This window comes from Hesperophylax consimilis, chromosome 13 (assembly GCF_061612785.1).
Source record: "Hesperophylax consimilis isolate HC1 chromosome 13, BYU_Hcon_1.0, whole genome shotgun sequence".
Lineage (NCBI taxonomy): Eukaryota > Metazoa > Arthropoda > Insecta > Trichoptera > Limnephilidae > Hesperophylax > Hesperophylax consimilis.
In genome coordinates, this window is record NC_142848.1 from 21,866,860 (window position 1) to 21,881,780 (window position 14,921).

The window sequence follows — 14,921 nt, forward strand, 5'->3', positions numbered from 1 at the left end:
CTTATAGATTTGAGTAGAAGTCAGTGTCTGTTAAATCCTCTAAAATACCTCCTAAATAGCAACCTCAAAGATCGTACATCTTTCCGGAGCGAATAAATTTACATTTATACAAAAGACAACAGAACTGCCTTAAATATCTTCAAAAATATTTAAATTACACTAATTTGACTGAGAAAATAAATGATCACAATCAATTCTTAACACGTTGAACGCCATGTAGGTCACCGGTGACCTCATAACGAAAATCGTCATTTTTCTCCCATAGCGCCATGACGGTCACCTGTGTTTAATTAATTAATTAATTAATTTTCTTGATTTTCAAGGAAAATTTTGGTAAAAAAAAAGGAAAACGTTTTGATGGTCACCGATGCCATCTGAGTATTTTTTTTTTTAAATTTAAAATGGTAATGTTTCTTCATTTCCACAATGGCGTTCAACGTGTTAAGGGATTCTCGATTAAGCTCTAATTAATACTTACATACATTCAGTTGTTCTTTGTCACTGCAGCTCTTTCTTGCTTGTAGGTATGTATGTCTTTTTTTGGGGATGCGATGTGGAGGGTCTTTTTAGGGAAAGGAAGGAGAGGAAGTTCTGCGAATAAAAAAGTTATGAGGGGTGGGCAGGAATCGAGAAGTTTCCAGGAGTGATGGACCAATGATTTATCCCTCCCGCTCATGGGTCAAGACAGACCAGTTGGAGTGGTAAAGGGTATCACAAAACCGGCCTCTCCCGATCCTGCATGCCACGCAGCTGGTGGATAGGCGCATCTTGAACACACCTCACCCGATGAACCCGGGCACCACTGCTGAGTCACCAAACGTAGCAAACCACTTGGGGTGACTTATGGCAGAGGTGTTGGTTCGCCTCCAAAATAATTGTAATAATAATATCTGCTTCGCCCAAAGAAAAAATGCAATGTTATCATACATATCCCTCACTCAGAATTGAACCACTGTTGCCGTTGCGTTTTTAAAAGCTCCCATTCTCTCTCCCATAAAACAGTTTTATGAAAGGGAGAGTTTGTAGCTTAGCACAGACCGCCACTGATAAAACCCACCTAGGTTGATCACACCTTCTGCTGGCCACTGTGATGCCGCTGCTGCCCTGCGACAAGCGGCCCCCGTCCGAGTGCAGGCAGCCCGAGGCACAGTCCAGCCAGGGCCCCCAGGGGCTCCAGGCACCGTTCTGTGGCAGGGGCGCGGGGGCAGCTCCCACATCGCGTCCTCCCACGCGTCCTACGCATCTACCGCCGCGGCACCACTGAAAAAACAATTAACAAAGTAAAATGGTAGGTAGGTAAGTGCTGAGTTAAACCAAAAATTATCGATTTTTATGAGTATGTTTTAGGAGGGACTAGCTGATGTGTACCCTGTGTTGCTCGATTTTTCTCTACTTTTGTAAACATAATATGCATGTATTATATATAAAAACCTTACGTAAGAAATTCTCTAAATGATAGTGAAAACCCTATGAAGATCCGTTGCGTAGTTTAGAAGAACTAAGCCCACACACAGACAGACGCGGAGAGCGACTATATTTTAGTGTAATAGAGATATGGCATGTAATAGAGATATATTTATAAAATTTCTTCATTTTACTGTCAAACTGTGTGTTATGTGTTTACCTTGTGGTCTCCGCACCTAGTCCCCTCGAGGGCGGGGTGTGAGGTCCACGTGTAGCGCTCTCTGCGGCAATGCAGGTCCCTGCAGACCTCTGATAGTGGCTGCTGGGAGGCGTGGCTGCTCTCTTTACCGTACTTTAGCATGCCTGGAAATTTGTCGATAACTTTAATGGGATATAGTGTGTTAGCGTTAAGCATAAATATTCACAAAACTTTTGCAATTATTCAAAAAGTTTTACAGACCGTGGTTTGACTATACAAAAAAAAAACTTTCTTTAATTTCTCTATAAATTTCTTTTAACAAGCTTGAAATACGCTGTACGCAAGTAATTACTGTGTTTACATCAACTCAGGCTGCAATAGGTACCTGCCTATATTCATAGTAACCGACGAAGCAGGAATCCTTAAATCATCATGTTTTCCATTTGAACTCTTATGAGGCCAAATCGCCCATGTAAGTTTAAAGATATATTTTTGACCGAGCGTAGCGAGGTTCTGTTTTGACTCTAGCACTTTGCATTTCTCCTGTCAAGATGGTAACTGGTAGCTTTGTGAGCTGTCAAGTCGGAGTAATCAACATTGCGCAAAGTCTACTGTTCACAGAACTGCTAGTTATTTTGAAAATAATGCTCTGTAACAGTTTTCTTACATTGTTGGTCAGCTCCAAATCTTTCTCCTGGCAGGAGTCCTTCAGCGCTGTGATCCAGTTTCCCTGCAGAACTGCCGTGGTCTAGCAAACACTTAGACTGCTGAGTACTGAAATAGAAAAAACAATACATAATTTAGTACAGAAGTTATTCGATTTCATCGCGGTTTCAATCTATTACGTCTTTCAATATTGCATAAGCACTATTTTTCACTATTAATGCAGGGATTAGGAAGAAATTAAATATTGTCAAGTTATTCATAGCCCGGTAATGTCTATGGCCGTCGTGCATAATTCCCAAACTGACAACTGTCAGTAGGAAAGTACTCACTCCAAGAAGTTCTGAAGGGACCTCCTACTGCAGGGGGACCAGGTGATCTTGCCGCTGCCGAGAGTGGGAGACATGATGTAGCTACTGGGGTCGCACTCGTTCTCCGCCAGGGGGCCGTCGTGCCTCATGCCCAAACTGAAAACATCAAATAGTTCACACAAATAGGTAGGTACTATAATGACCTGTCCCTTTTCAGAACCGATGAAAAAATCTGAAAATTTTTAGTTAGAAAGTTGTTTTGATTTGATATATAAAGGAGATTCCTAAGAAATAATAAAACTTACTTGTGTCCTATTTCATGGGCTACCACATAGACACTTTCGAAGTGTCTTCCTTCATTTACCGTACAACTGCTAGTGACGGTGCACATTCCTGCTACTGGAGCCAAACCTGTAAAATGAAATATTATTTGAATAAAGACAAAAAATGACAAGACTCCATATTGTTTGTGCGATAAATTTGATCCATTCAACGAGAAAAAATAATGCGAAAAAAGTTATGTATTCATACTAATCAAAAAAAGAGTAAACGTAGCACCGTTTATGAAAAGGATAGACATTCAAAGAATATGTGTGTAAAAATGAAGTAGCTATATGAACGGCCCGCTAAAGTATGTCCACTGGATCTAGTTCAGTGAAACTACACGTGTTGTCTCAGTAATATATCTTCATTCTGTTAATTCTTTGACTGAACTTAGCAAAGTTCTATTTTAACTTGACCATTTGGCAACTTATCTTTGGTAAATTTGTTTGTTACATTCTGGTTCCGGTTTGAAGACGGTGACCGTTTTAATGGTTTAGTGAAGATTATTTTTTCAAATGTAAAATTGTGGTTTTTTATTAATTAAAAACGAGGTATTTAAGTGTACCTACTTTATAATGATAGGATTTCAGATGAAATTTTATTGAACGAGGTATGTAAGTACCTACATACAAATGTTAGGATTTCAGATGAAATTTTATTAATTAAGAACGAGGTATTTAAGTAGCTACTTTCAAAACTGTACTTACTGTACTGTAAGGTACTGTAAATTTCATCTGAAATCCTAACATTTGTACTTAAAAATGTTAGGATTTCAGATGAAATTTTTGTTTTGATTTAGAATAAGAGAAAATTAGACAAATACCTTTTTGTACGCAAGTCGACTGTTCACAAAACTACTAGGCTGTGGAAATGGTTGTAACCATAGAATTTAGTTACATATATCTCTATACCTTCCGACTTTATGTCCGGGTTAAATCTTCCCCGCAGGAAAAACTAAACCCTTCCACACACTTTTCCACACATGATCATCTAGTCAATCCAAATTATGCAACTGCATTATACAAGCATAATAAACACTAAACAATACAAGAACAATACGTCAAATCATCATAGATCAAATGGGAAAATAATTCACCGACTGCAGATATTTTCATATCAGAGGGTTCGGCTAGGTAAAACTTCTAATTGGACCTATAAATCCTACTGATCCCTCAATATAAATATTTCGTAATCCTACATGTATTTAAAATGACTGATTTTTTTTATTTTTTTTGTTTTTTTTTTATTTTATTTTTTATATATATTCAATAATATTGTTATTGGGTTTATAAAAAACAGTTTATTTTTAAACAAGTTCTGCTGTGTAATTATTTTTAAAAATAATAATAAAATGAAATCTCAATTTGCCAAACATCTCCTAGATGAAAATCACTCACTTAATGATAATAATAAACCAACTCCGTTACACGTACAAAATAAAGACCGTAAACTGAATCTTTTAGAGCAGTTAGAAAATAACAAAAACTCTAATAATCCGAAAGCTATTCTAATTAATGAACAAACAAATATAATTCGTTCACCCCTACTAGATATCTTCAAACCTAGTGCAAATATGAGTGCACTATGAAGTACTTAATTATGCTATTAAAATAACCCTATGAGTCAACTAATCTAATCAACTAATCATAACTAACATAAAGACATTCAGTCAAATTTAAACATTACACTAATTGGGGAAACTTTACTGGGGTAATAACCATTAATAATTTCTAATATTTTACTCAGAAATCAATTAAGAAATCAGTAATTGAAATTTAAATACCTACCTAGAAATAATATAAATGTATCGTCTGTAAGTGGGCTACCCACAGTTTGATAATGCCTTCAGAGGGCGAAACAGCTGTCACGCGTAATAATAATTACACAGCAGAACTTTTTTAAAAATAAACTGTTTTTATAAACCCAATAACAATATTATTGGAATATATAAAAAATAAAAAAATAAAATGGAGTTCTACAAATTAAACTTAATAACAATAAAAAAAAACAGATTTTTGCATTTTTATATATAAATTCTTTAACAGATCTAATACGCCTAAATTTTGAATGAGAGAGCTAGGTATAATGCCAGTAGCCGAAATAATTATTTTTATTTTTTATTAATTATTATTACTACTATTTTTATATTAACTCCACACAGGAGATCCTGAGAGAAATAATTTCCTTTTGGACCTATGTCATCTTGGGGATGCTAGAGCTAGTTCATCGACTCACCTACAACTTGACTGCTAACTTTTCCATGTTTGCTTACAACGTAGAGGTCCAGTCCCGTCAGAATAAGCGCATGGTCCCAGTGGAGAGGGTCGGTATCTCCAGTGGGGTTCTCGAGCCTCTGCCAAGCGCAGAAATTGCTCAGGAACCTGTCGATATCGTGGGGCCTCTTCAGCTCCGCAGGATCCTCGTGAAGTATCTCCAACCTCTTCAGTACAAAGTTGACCGTCTGTCCCAGCGTGGGGTCGTGATACAGCAGCTGAACTGCGTTGATCATGGCCAGAACAAAACGCACAAGTTCTCGCTCGGTGTCTTTTGGGTAATTGACAACCATGTGCTTGTGCAAGTCCCTATCAACGAACACCGCAGTTTCAACAAAAATTGCTGGAACTAGCGATCTTTTATGTCTATTCTTGTTACCATGTTCAGAAGCTGCTTCTAGATTACTTAAATTATTGTTATTATTTAGTGTGGCATTTGCTATATTTTGGTTTACGCGTTTATTACTTTCTTCGGGTTCTGCTTGAGATTTTCTCCTGTATTTGCTCCACTTGTGAATCTTTCTCACGTTTTCTTGGAGTAATTGATTGTTTTCTAACACACTTGTGGTTTTATTATTGCTCCTCGGGTCCACTTGGAGTATAGTTGCATCATTATTAGTGCTTCTCGCTGATCTGCGGATAATGACATGATGATGATTGCTTTGTGTGGTAAATCTTTTCGGCATTGGATGCACGCTGTAGAAACTATTGTTATATGCAATGATTCCCCTCTGAAAGCAAACAACGATAAGATCAATTTCAAGGACATTAAAAACAGATTTATTCGAAGCAAATAGCAATTGAAAGTAATAAAACCATGTGGTGCGGTTCCATTTTAAAGCTTATGTAATACTGTGGATTATAATAATTACTATTTTGCTTCCTGCATCAGAAGACAATACAATCTAGGATTAAATTATTATTATTTTATGGGTGAGGCGATGTGTGAATTTTGGCGGTATTTGATGTAAAAGCCACTGACTTCTTGTTGTTTATTTGATTTCGTTTTATTATAAAATTTGCAGCTTCTTTGATATTTTAAAAAGAACATGACATTGAAAAATTAATGATCTTGTACGCACACTTGTGCATAGTGCATATTCACTATATTTAGTGTTAAATGCCGAACTGATGCGAGAAAAGCATAAAAAAGCTGTTGCATCAAAATAATGTGTTGTAGAAATAATCAATCCCCACATACTTACAGTAATTTACCAGAGTAATGTAAATGTTTAAAATGGGATCCAGTTACAACCCTTGAGGAACTCCCAGATTGTTTTCATTTGGTTCCGATACTGAGCTTACAACTTGAGTTGCCTTTTTGGTCCATGTTAAACATACTTCATATTCTTGAGTTACATGAATTATTGAAGTTATTCGGTTATGCGGTAATTTTACTTAATCCTCGCCGACATAGGTAAAGATTATCTCTAGAAAATATCTGAAAACTGATGCTCAAAATGAAAAATCGTAATTTTAATCGATAGTTTCTTACCACCCCTCCGCAAAAAGACAGCGCCGCAGTATCACTCCTAAACATGCAGTCCTTCTCATCATGATGTATCTGCTTCTCCCCCGGTTCAGTCCTGTTGGCCCAGCGCCGTACCAGCAAGAAGTGAGGGTCCAGCAGGTTGGGGGCCCTGCGGAGGCGCAGCCCGAGGGGCGCATGCAGGGCAGGAGACTCCACGGTCACGTGGTCGTGGGACGCGCGGGGGTCGTTGGACGCGTGCAGGTCACGCTTGACGCGGCCGTGACGCTTGATGATGCCGAGGGAGATGCTGCCATCTGGAATATAATATAATATGCCTTTATAAATCTTATCTATTACTAGATATATAGATTCATTGATACTTGATATTGATTGATAAAATCTGACTATAGGTTCCATCATTACAAAAATTATGTGTACCTAGGTATATCACACAAGAGTCCCTACTGTTCCTAACCGTCTGCAGCCAGTGGGACTCTGGCATTCACAATATAAGGGAATATTGGTGGACTGAGTGGGTAGGGAAAGAGACGTGAAAGAGAAAGGTTGGGAAGTACCTATCAGTTCAGATCCAAGGTAATTAGCGAATTCAAAGTGAAAAGGAATACATGGAAATCGATAGAAAATGTAAGAAAGTCATGATAGCGGAATAGTATTTTTGTTTTCTTTTCGAATATAGCTTAAAAATCTTCGATTGAGTCATGATTGAGACTAGTTACGCACAGGGCCGGCGGACGCGTAGGTACATAGGTGATCACTGTAATCAATAATATTCGGATGATTTTATTTTTGCGGAGGGCCGTTTTTATAAAAAAACATCTCAAGGGCGATAATTAATATAATAATTATGTATTATCAGCGCCTTGGACATTCGGTGCATGGAGCAATCTGCTTGAATTACGCATTCCACAGGGTTTTCCAATGAGAGGTGTTATTTTGAATAGCCCGCTATTTCGGCAGATGTTACTTTTAAAGCTGTTATTTTTTTACATTTGACAAGTAGAAACTACACCATTAATAAAAATGGAACGATACACGCTTCCAAAACGCATTGAAATTATAAAAATTCACTTGAGTGAATCAAATGCAAATCATACTGAGTGATGAGGCCAATTTCCACCTCGATGGCTTCTCAACAAGCAAAATTGTCGCATCTGGGGCTCGGAAAACCCAAGAGTTAATGTTGAAAACTGTTTGGTGCGGTTTATGGTCCGGCGGAGTCATTGGACCTTACTTTTTCGAAAATGAGGCTGGAGCAACAGTTACGGTGAATGGATTGCGCTATCGAGAGATGATTAATGATTTTTCATGGCCGGAATTGGATGGTATTGATCTGGACAACGTTTACATTCAACAAGACGGCGCTACGTGCCACAGAAGCAACGAAACCATTGATCTTTTACGATTGAATATCAAAATAACACCTCTTATTGAATAACCATGTATTACGACACTTTTACGAGAATTTGGTCGCCAGTGTGGAGGGTCGAAACTATACACCTCCTTAAATATGATCATGCAACCCAGTGAATGGGCAATGAATTTCTTTAGATATTCATTATCAAAATAAGCCAATTACGATTTTTCAATTTCCGACAAACAATTCGCATTCATTGTTCAGATTGCAATTATAAAGGCAAATTTCTCAGCATAATTATCACAATCACTTCTACTTTTCAATTCCAAAAGCTTCCTTCCTTTGGTTAGTTAAAAAAGACAACAGACAAGAAAGTAAGTGAGTAATACCTATTACTAATGAATAATAATTTGTATTTTTATTCACTAATTGCTAATCTCACATTACTTTGTGGATGGTTGAAAAGAAATGAAAGTTAAAATTAAATTAGCAACACGCATTGTCGCATTCTTAGTTTTAGTATAATTTCAGTGTTCAGCTTTTGGGACTATGGAATCATTTTTTCAAGTTGAACATTTGAAGAATGTTCAACTTGAATATCTGTCCAGTTTCAAATCTATGGTTACTGGATGTAACTATGGTTCATTTATGCTATGATCATTTCACGTAAGGTTTGAGTTTTAATTGTTTTACTGTTCATAATAACACAATAAAATTATCGTTCAAAATCGGCATAACTGCTATAGTAGGTAATGTACATTTTTAGTTCCATTTGAATAAATTTCAAGAATATTTTGCCGAACTGTAACTTACATCCTGATTACTTTCTTTTTCAGTAGGTACCAAACATACATAAAACTAACACACAACTACATATTAAAACAAAATAAAATAGTGACTTAATTTATTACCATTAAGGCGATGCAATACGTAGTGTAATATTTTAAATCGAGCCGCTATCAATAACACCCCTTACGTAGATGGCGATAAGGTTTAAATTCCCGCTTAATACCATCCGCCTGTTTTGATTTATGCAAGAAAAAACATGGCCAAAAAGTGCCTTTTATTTTATTTCAGGCACAAATATATAAATGTTTCTGGATCATTTTATAAATAACTTAATTTGCCACATTATACAATAAAATCATAACCGAAAATGGGTTCGTAAGTAGGAGATTTTGAACTTTAAAGCAGTTTTCATAGGCCTTATACATTATTTTTTTCTGGGCTTATAAAAAGACTTATCTAAAAAATACTCGATTATTTCAAAGGCCAAGATGTATTCTACTCGCAGTATTTAATTAAAGCATGTGAACATTTCTAGGCGACCAAATTTTCAAACCAAAAACACATGATTTTGAATTAGTACGTAGTGCATCGCCTTAAGCTACATTGTGATATTATTGAAATAATAAATTATGCAAAAAAATATGTAAAATAGAAAAAGAAAAAAATAAACGATTAGAATGTAACGTGGTACCTTTCTCTTGGGTAGAGTTACTTACTTATTCACTATTACCTACCTAACAGTCTCAACCTATTCATTCATAGTCATTTTGATCAATCTAATATTTATTGAAAACATTAAAATTAGTTTATCATATAAACCTTTCTGATGTTGGAAGTTTTGACTGTTTAAAGATAGAGAGATATCGTATGTCTTTATTGGATAATGCAAAAGACCAGGGCCGGCAGGGAAACCAATGAGCCAAGGCGCTGATAATATTTAACACTTAGGACGGGTTGTTTCGGAGAATTTGAACAATTCATCAAATTTCAACGTTCATTTTCGGGTTCTGTGAAAGACTTATTCAAGTTCTGTTTTTATATCATTGTATGCTAGTTGCTTGATAAAACTGAAATAAAAACAGAATTTGAAAAAATCTTTCACAGAACTTGAAAATGAACGTTGAAATTTGATGAATTGTTCAGATTCTTCGAAACAACCCGTCCTAAATAATGCAACCATGAAAAATAATGTAACCATGTGAATTTTCACCCATAACGGACAAAAATAGCATTAAGTATCTGGGTGATATAGTTGTTCCGTCACGCCGATTTGCTTTTGACAGGGCGTGTGCTGACCAATAGTATGGTCAGATTTTGAACTGTACAGTTTGAATTCACACACGTCAATTATAATCATGGAGTGCCGTGAGCCGTAGAATCGCATCGAAACGTTCGTCTAGTCAAAACCAATGTGTGTACTCTCGCCGGTTATTTATAATATATATACTCGCCGGAATAATCCCTTAAACGTATTTTTATCGCAACTATCGCAATCCAATTCAACATAACGAGTGCTACCGTACAACGATCACCGTTCCAGTGCTGACAGATGATTCTGATGCAGATTTCGTTCGCCACCCGATAAGCTGACTGTGAATTAACCTTACAAATTGTGTTATCGCATTCGCCTGTCATAAGTCATACGCTCTATCCATGTTTTATCTGTGTGGAATAGCCCTTCGAAATACGGCTATCCCAACCCTTGTTCGTTCCTCGAACGATAGTTGACAGTCCATTAAAATGGAGCGAGCAAATCAAAAATACTGTAACTAGAGTAAGACAACTAATATACATTTTCATTAGATTAAGAACAATCCTATCATTGTGATGTTTTGAATATCCACAAAAACAAACGATAAATAATAAACGAACGTGCTCAAAAAAATTTTTTTTTGTTTAGACAACGACGGAAGATTTATGGACAGACAGGCCTGGAGTAAACAGATTCCCACGGGAAAGGAGAGACCGGAGTGACAGTCGAGTTTTGAACTTGGGTGGATTGACAGTCCCGAGAAAGGGATACAAATCAGAAGTGTTGTTTGAAATTACAGTTAATTATTGAATTCAAATGGTATTAGAGAGTATTGCGGAATATTGAATTAAAGTGAAAGATTATTGATCCGGTGTTTGTGTGAAGTGAAAGTGGTTCGACTCAGTGGGAAAACAATTAATAATAATGACAATAATAATAATTGGATAATTTGTAGAGCGCCGTTTTGTAAAAACCCACCTCAGGGGCGCCAGGTGTTGTGCAATCGCGATTGTGTTATAAAGTTGTGTTGATTTAAACGTGATTTCGTATACAGTTCGAACTAGATTGCTTGTCTTAAAAACATGAAAATAATAAAAATAATGGTTGCGTTTTTAAAACAGAGCGAATGTACTTAAAGGCAGGAAGTGTTTAATCGGGCTAAGTTGTTGATTTGGCGAGATGGCATTCTATCCACGGAGACCGAAAACCAGAGAATCAAATGGATTATTAACTGTGGGTTCGAATCCTAACAGATTAGGGAGGTACAATTTTATTTACAGGAATATTTAATTACCCTTTTATAAGCGTAGGGAGGAGGTCGAAAATTAAAGTGATTTAGCTATATAGTGTAACCAGGTAAGCTTCACGCTGAGAATGAGAGGTGCCTAACTGGGTGAGTTTTTTATATTATTTATTAAATTTCAGAGGACCTTTTTAAAAGACGGATACAACCGAGGTACAGGAACTAAGTTTACGACACCTGCCGCCCAAATAATGTTATCATTAACAGGGATGTGCTAGGCGAACCGTCAATCAGCTGTGAGCGAGAGACGAGTCAACGACCTTTTCATATATAGGACAAGGCGCGGTGTAAGTCAGTCAAAGGGGAAGTTTTGCTAGCGTATGCCGTCCCAAATTGAAAGCGATCGGATGCAACCAGACGGAACAAAATGAAAACTTTTCTTCCGTTATTTGACCTTCTAATTTAATACTTTTCATCTATTATTTGACTTTCTAAGTTACGAATTGGGATGCACAAAAACAAATCTAAAGTCGAAAGAGGGAGATGGTAATCTCCGAAATAAAACTACCAACCGAACAACTTTTCTCAACAGGTATCTTTCGAGAGGTAGGCAGCCTCTTTAAATTAAATGCAAAACATCAAACCAATTATCCGTTTATACCTTACCTGAGAGGATAGGTATTCAGTAGAAGTTACCCATACCTAATACACGAGGATGCTAGTAACCTCATAAAATAAATACTGGAACCAAATATTAAAATACAGACAGTCCTCATCCCAAATTTGGCATTTCGAGTAGACCTTACATATATCTCACATGATAATTGGCTGAATGGGTAGGCACACAACCTATCGTTAATAAGCAGGCAAAATGTCGACAAGATCGTCGTGTGTTACCTATGTATTGACCTAGAAAGGGATGTAAATCCCCGACGGCGTGGGAGTTACAACGTTTTCTGGAGGTGGCACGTAACTTAGGACCTTGCGTGTCACATTTTCGCGACTAGATTCGTGACAAGGGATGTCATGGTTTTCCCCTTCTACACTCAGTAAAGTAGATTTTCCTGGAGGTGTTTGAGATTGGGGCAATTCTGAAATTGGTGATGAGACCTGGTTTTCTTTATTCTGGCGTGAAGGTTGCCGATTTGGAACAAGGGGAGACCCGGCCGGTTGTGATATCCAGACACGCAGATATCGATCGCCTTGCTCAAATTATCATCCATCAGTTTTGTTTGGTAAGAGGAGGAGTCAATCTTAGCTTGAAAAAAATTCATTTCCTTTCCTCTCCCTCCCCTCCCAAAATATATACATGGATGGCGCCGACAACTAACACCATAAACTTATCGTATGTATATCACATATATAAAATCTAACACTTTATTATATTCACATTACCCTACGATAGGTAGAATCGAGTAGCTAGTGGGGGGGGAGCAGGCGACTTAAAAGATAAGGTTTATAAAATGGTCTTAAAACACAGCGGTAATGGATTCAACTCACTCTATCTCAAAAGAACCAAGGGATACCACACATACATAAATAACTAGGTTTCTAAACCGAGAAACAAAAACCCAACACAACGTTCGGTGAAGCCTTTTTATACTGAACCGTCACGTGAAATGAGTACGTTCAAGGTCGTACGTCACGTAGACAAACTAGGATGTACACACTTGAAGGGGTGTGTAATAAAGAAAAGACGGCAGGGAGGACCTTCCTACCCGGATATATATATAACCAAAGCCTTATGGAAAAGTTACCTACGGGACTTAAGGAAAATTATCGTAGAAAGAAGAGAAGGAAAAGTTTGAAGTAAAAAGGGCCGATCATTACATCTGGTGCCGAAACCAGGGAGATAGATTTAAAAGCTGGCTTGAGTTCATTACTGTTGTTGAGGGAAAAATGGATTTCATAAACCTTATTAATTCACACTAACAGCAAAAGAAATGGTACCTATCGTCAAAAATGATAACAGAGACATCGTACTTCAAAGGCAAAATAGAATAAACAGACAGACCCGGAAAACATTGAATTCATTGTGACGACAAAAAACATCTAAAATGTTCATAAACAACGAAGCCAAAGGATAAACAAACATCGAAATCGGATTAATTATAACACAAGAATTAGAATAACTGTAAACAATTATTGTTTATTCCAGATCTAAAAGGCAGAGAATGTTTAAGTCATAAATAACACAGACGGACAAAAAACCATCGGATCACAGCCGAGAAACGTAAATTACCTATAGTTATTTCTAATCCCATCGACTAACACGTGGAAGCGAGATTACCCGCTGGGCTTAGAACTAAAGGGAGGCTGTGATGTTTTGAATATCCACAAAAACAAACGATAAATAATAAACGAACGTGCTCAAAAAATTTTTTTTTTGTTTAGACAACGACGGAAGATTTATGGACAGACAGGCCTGGAGTAAACAGATTCCCACGGGAAAGGAGAGACCGGAGTGACAGTCGAGTTTTGAACTTGGGTGGATTGACAGTCCCGAGAAAGGGATACAAATCAGAAGTGTTGTTTGAAATTACAGTTAATTATTGAATTCAAATGGTATTAGAGAGTATTGCGGAATATTGAATTAAAGTGAAAGATTATTGATCCGGTGTTTGTGTGAAGTGAAAGTGGTTCGACTCAGTGGGAAAACAATTAATAATAATGACAATAATAATAATTGGATAATTTGTAGAGCGCCGTTTTGTAAAAACCCACCTCAGGGGCGCCAGGTGTTGTGCAATCGCGATTGTGTTATAAAGTTGTGTTGATTTAAACGTGATTTCGTATACAGTTCGAACTAGATTGCTTGTCTTAACCTTTCCTCATCTGTGGTGTGTATTTACTACACATTGGTTCTAATAACTTTCATAACTCTATAAATATAATTAATTCTGGGTTTAGATTTAAGGTATTCCTCCGTTATACATTTATGCACTGAATTAAAAAATAATATATTACATATTTTTCAAATTCAATTAAAAATCAGAGTTTTTTGTTAAAAATCGGTAACAAATACACCGATACAATCAACCGTGTGATACTAAATACGCGAAGAGTGTGCGAGGAAATGACACGCTATTGATGTCCCGCTTTAATTCGCTATGCGGGAACATGAGACATCCACACTTCTGCAGTTGTAGTTTTGATTTAGACCATCGATACCTACGACCGCACAGCTGTGTCTGTGCCAGCCACCAGTCGCGCCGCTAGGCAGTTGGCCGCGAACCGTCGTTAGATGTGGGCCTCTCGCACGTTTCTTTAGCATCTGCCGATGGTTTTTTCATGTTTTCAGCAATTAAATTACAATTATTATCACTTTTGATATAAAATATAATAAACATAATCGATTAGCTATGAATATTCATATTTTTCCGATATTAAATCGCTTATTTTGAGATGTGTATTGACTACACAGCACCGTAACGTGTGTATTTTTTAGCACAGTAAGGGAAAGGTTAAAAACATGAAAATAATAAAAATAATGGTTGCGTTTTTAAAACAGAGCGAATGTACTTAAAGGCAGGAAGTGTTTAATCGGGCTAAGTTGTTGATTTGGCGAGATGGCATTCTATCCACGGAGACCGAAAACCAGAGAATCAAATGGATTA

At 36.9% G+C, this 14,921-nt stretch overlaps 1 protein-coding gene across 1 annotated transcript in view; it reads right to left on the reverse strand.

The window, feature by feature from the left end:
* LOC149418599 (A disintegrin and metalloproteinase with thrombospondin motifs adt-1-like) overlaps positions 1 to 14,921 on the reverse strand; it is a 135,282-nt gene that overhangs the window by 18,098 nt on the left and 102,263 nt on the right. Inside the window, exons 3-9 of the mRNA XM_089638868.1 lie at positions 6,670 to 6,959; positions 5,137 to 5,905; positions 2,883 to 2,988; positions 2,599 to 2,733; positions 2,271 to 2,377; positions 1,625 to 1,767; positions 1,058 to 1,260 (exon numbers count right to left, since the gene is read on the reverse strand). Of these exons, the coding sequence (XP_089494994.1) occupies positions 1,058 to 1,260; positions 1,625 to 1,767; positions 2,271 to 2,377; positions 2,599 to 2,733; positions 2,883 to 2,988; positions 5,137 to 5,905; positions 6,670 to 6,959 (1,753 nt within the window). The remainder of the gene's footprint in view (positions 1 to 1,057; positions 1,261 to 1,624; positions 1,768 to 2,270; positions 2,378 to 2,598; positions 2,734 to 2,882; positions 2,989 to 5,136; positions 5,906 to 6,669; positions 6,960 to 14,921) is intronic.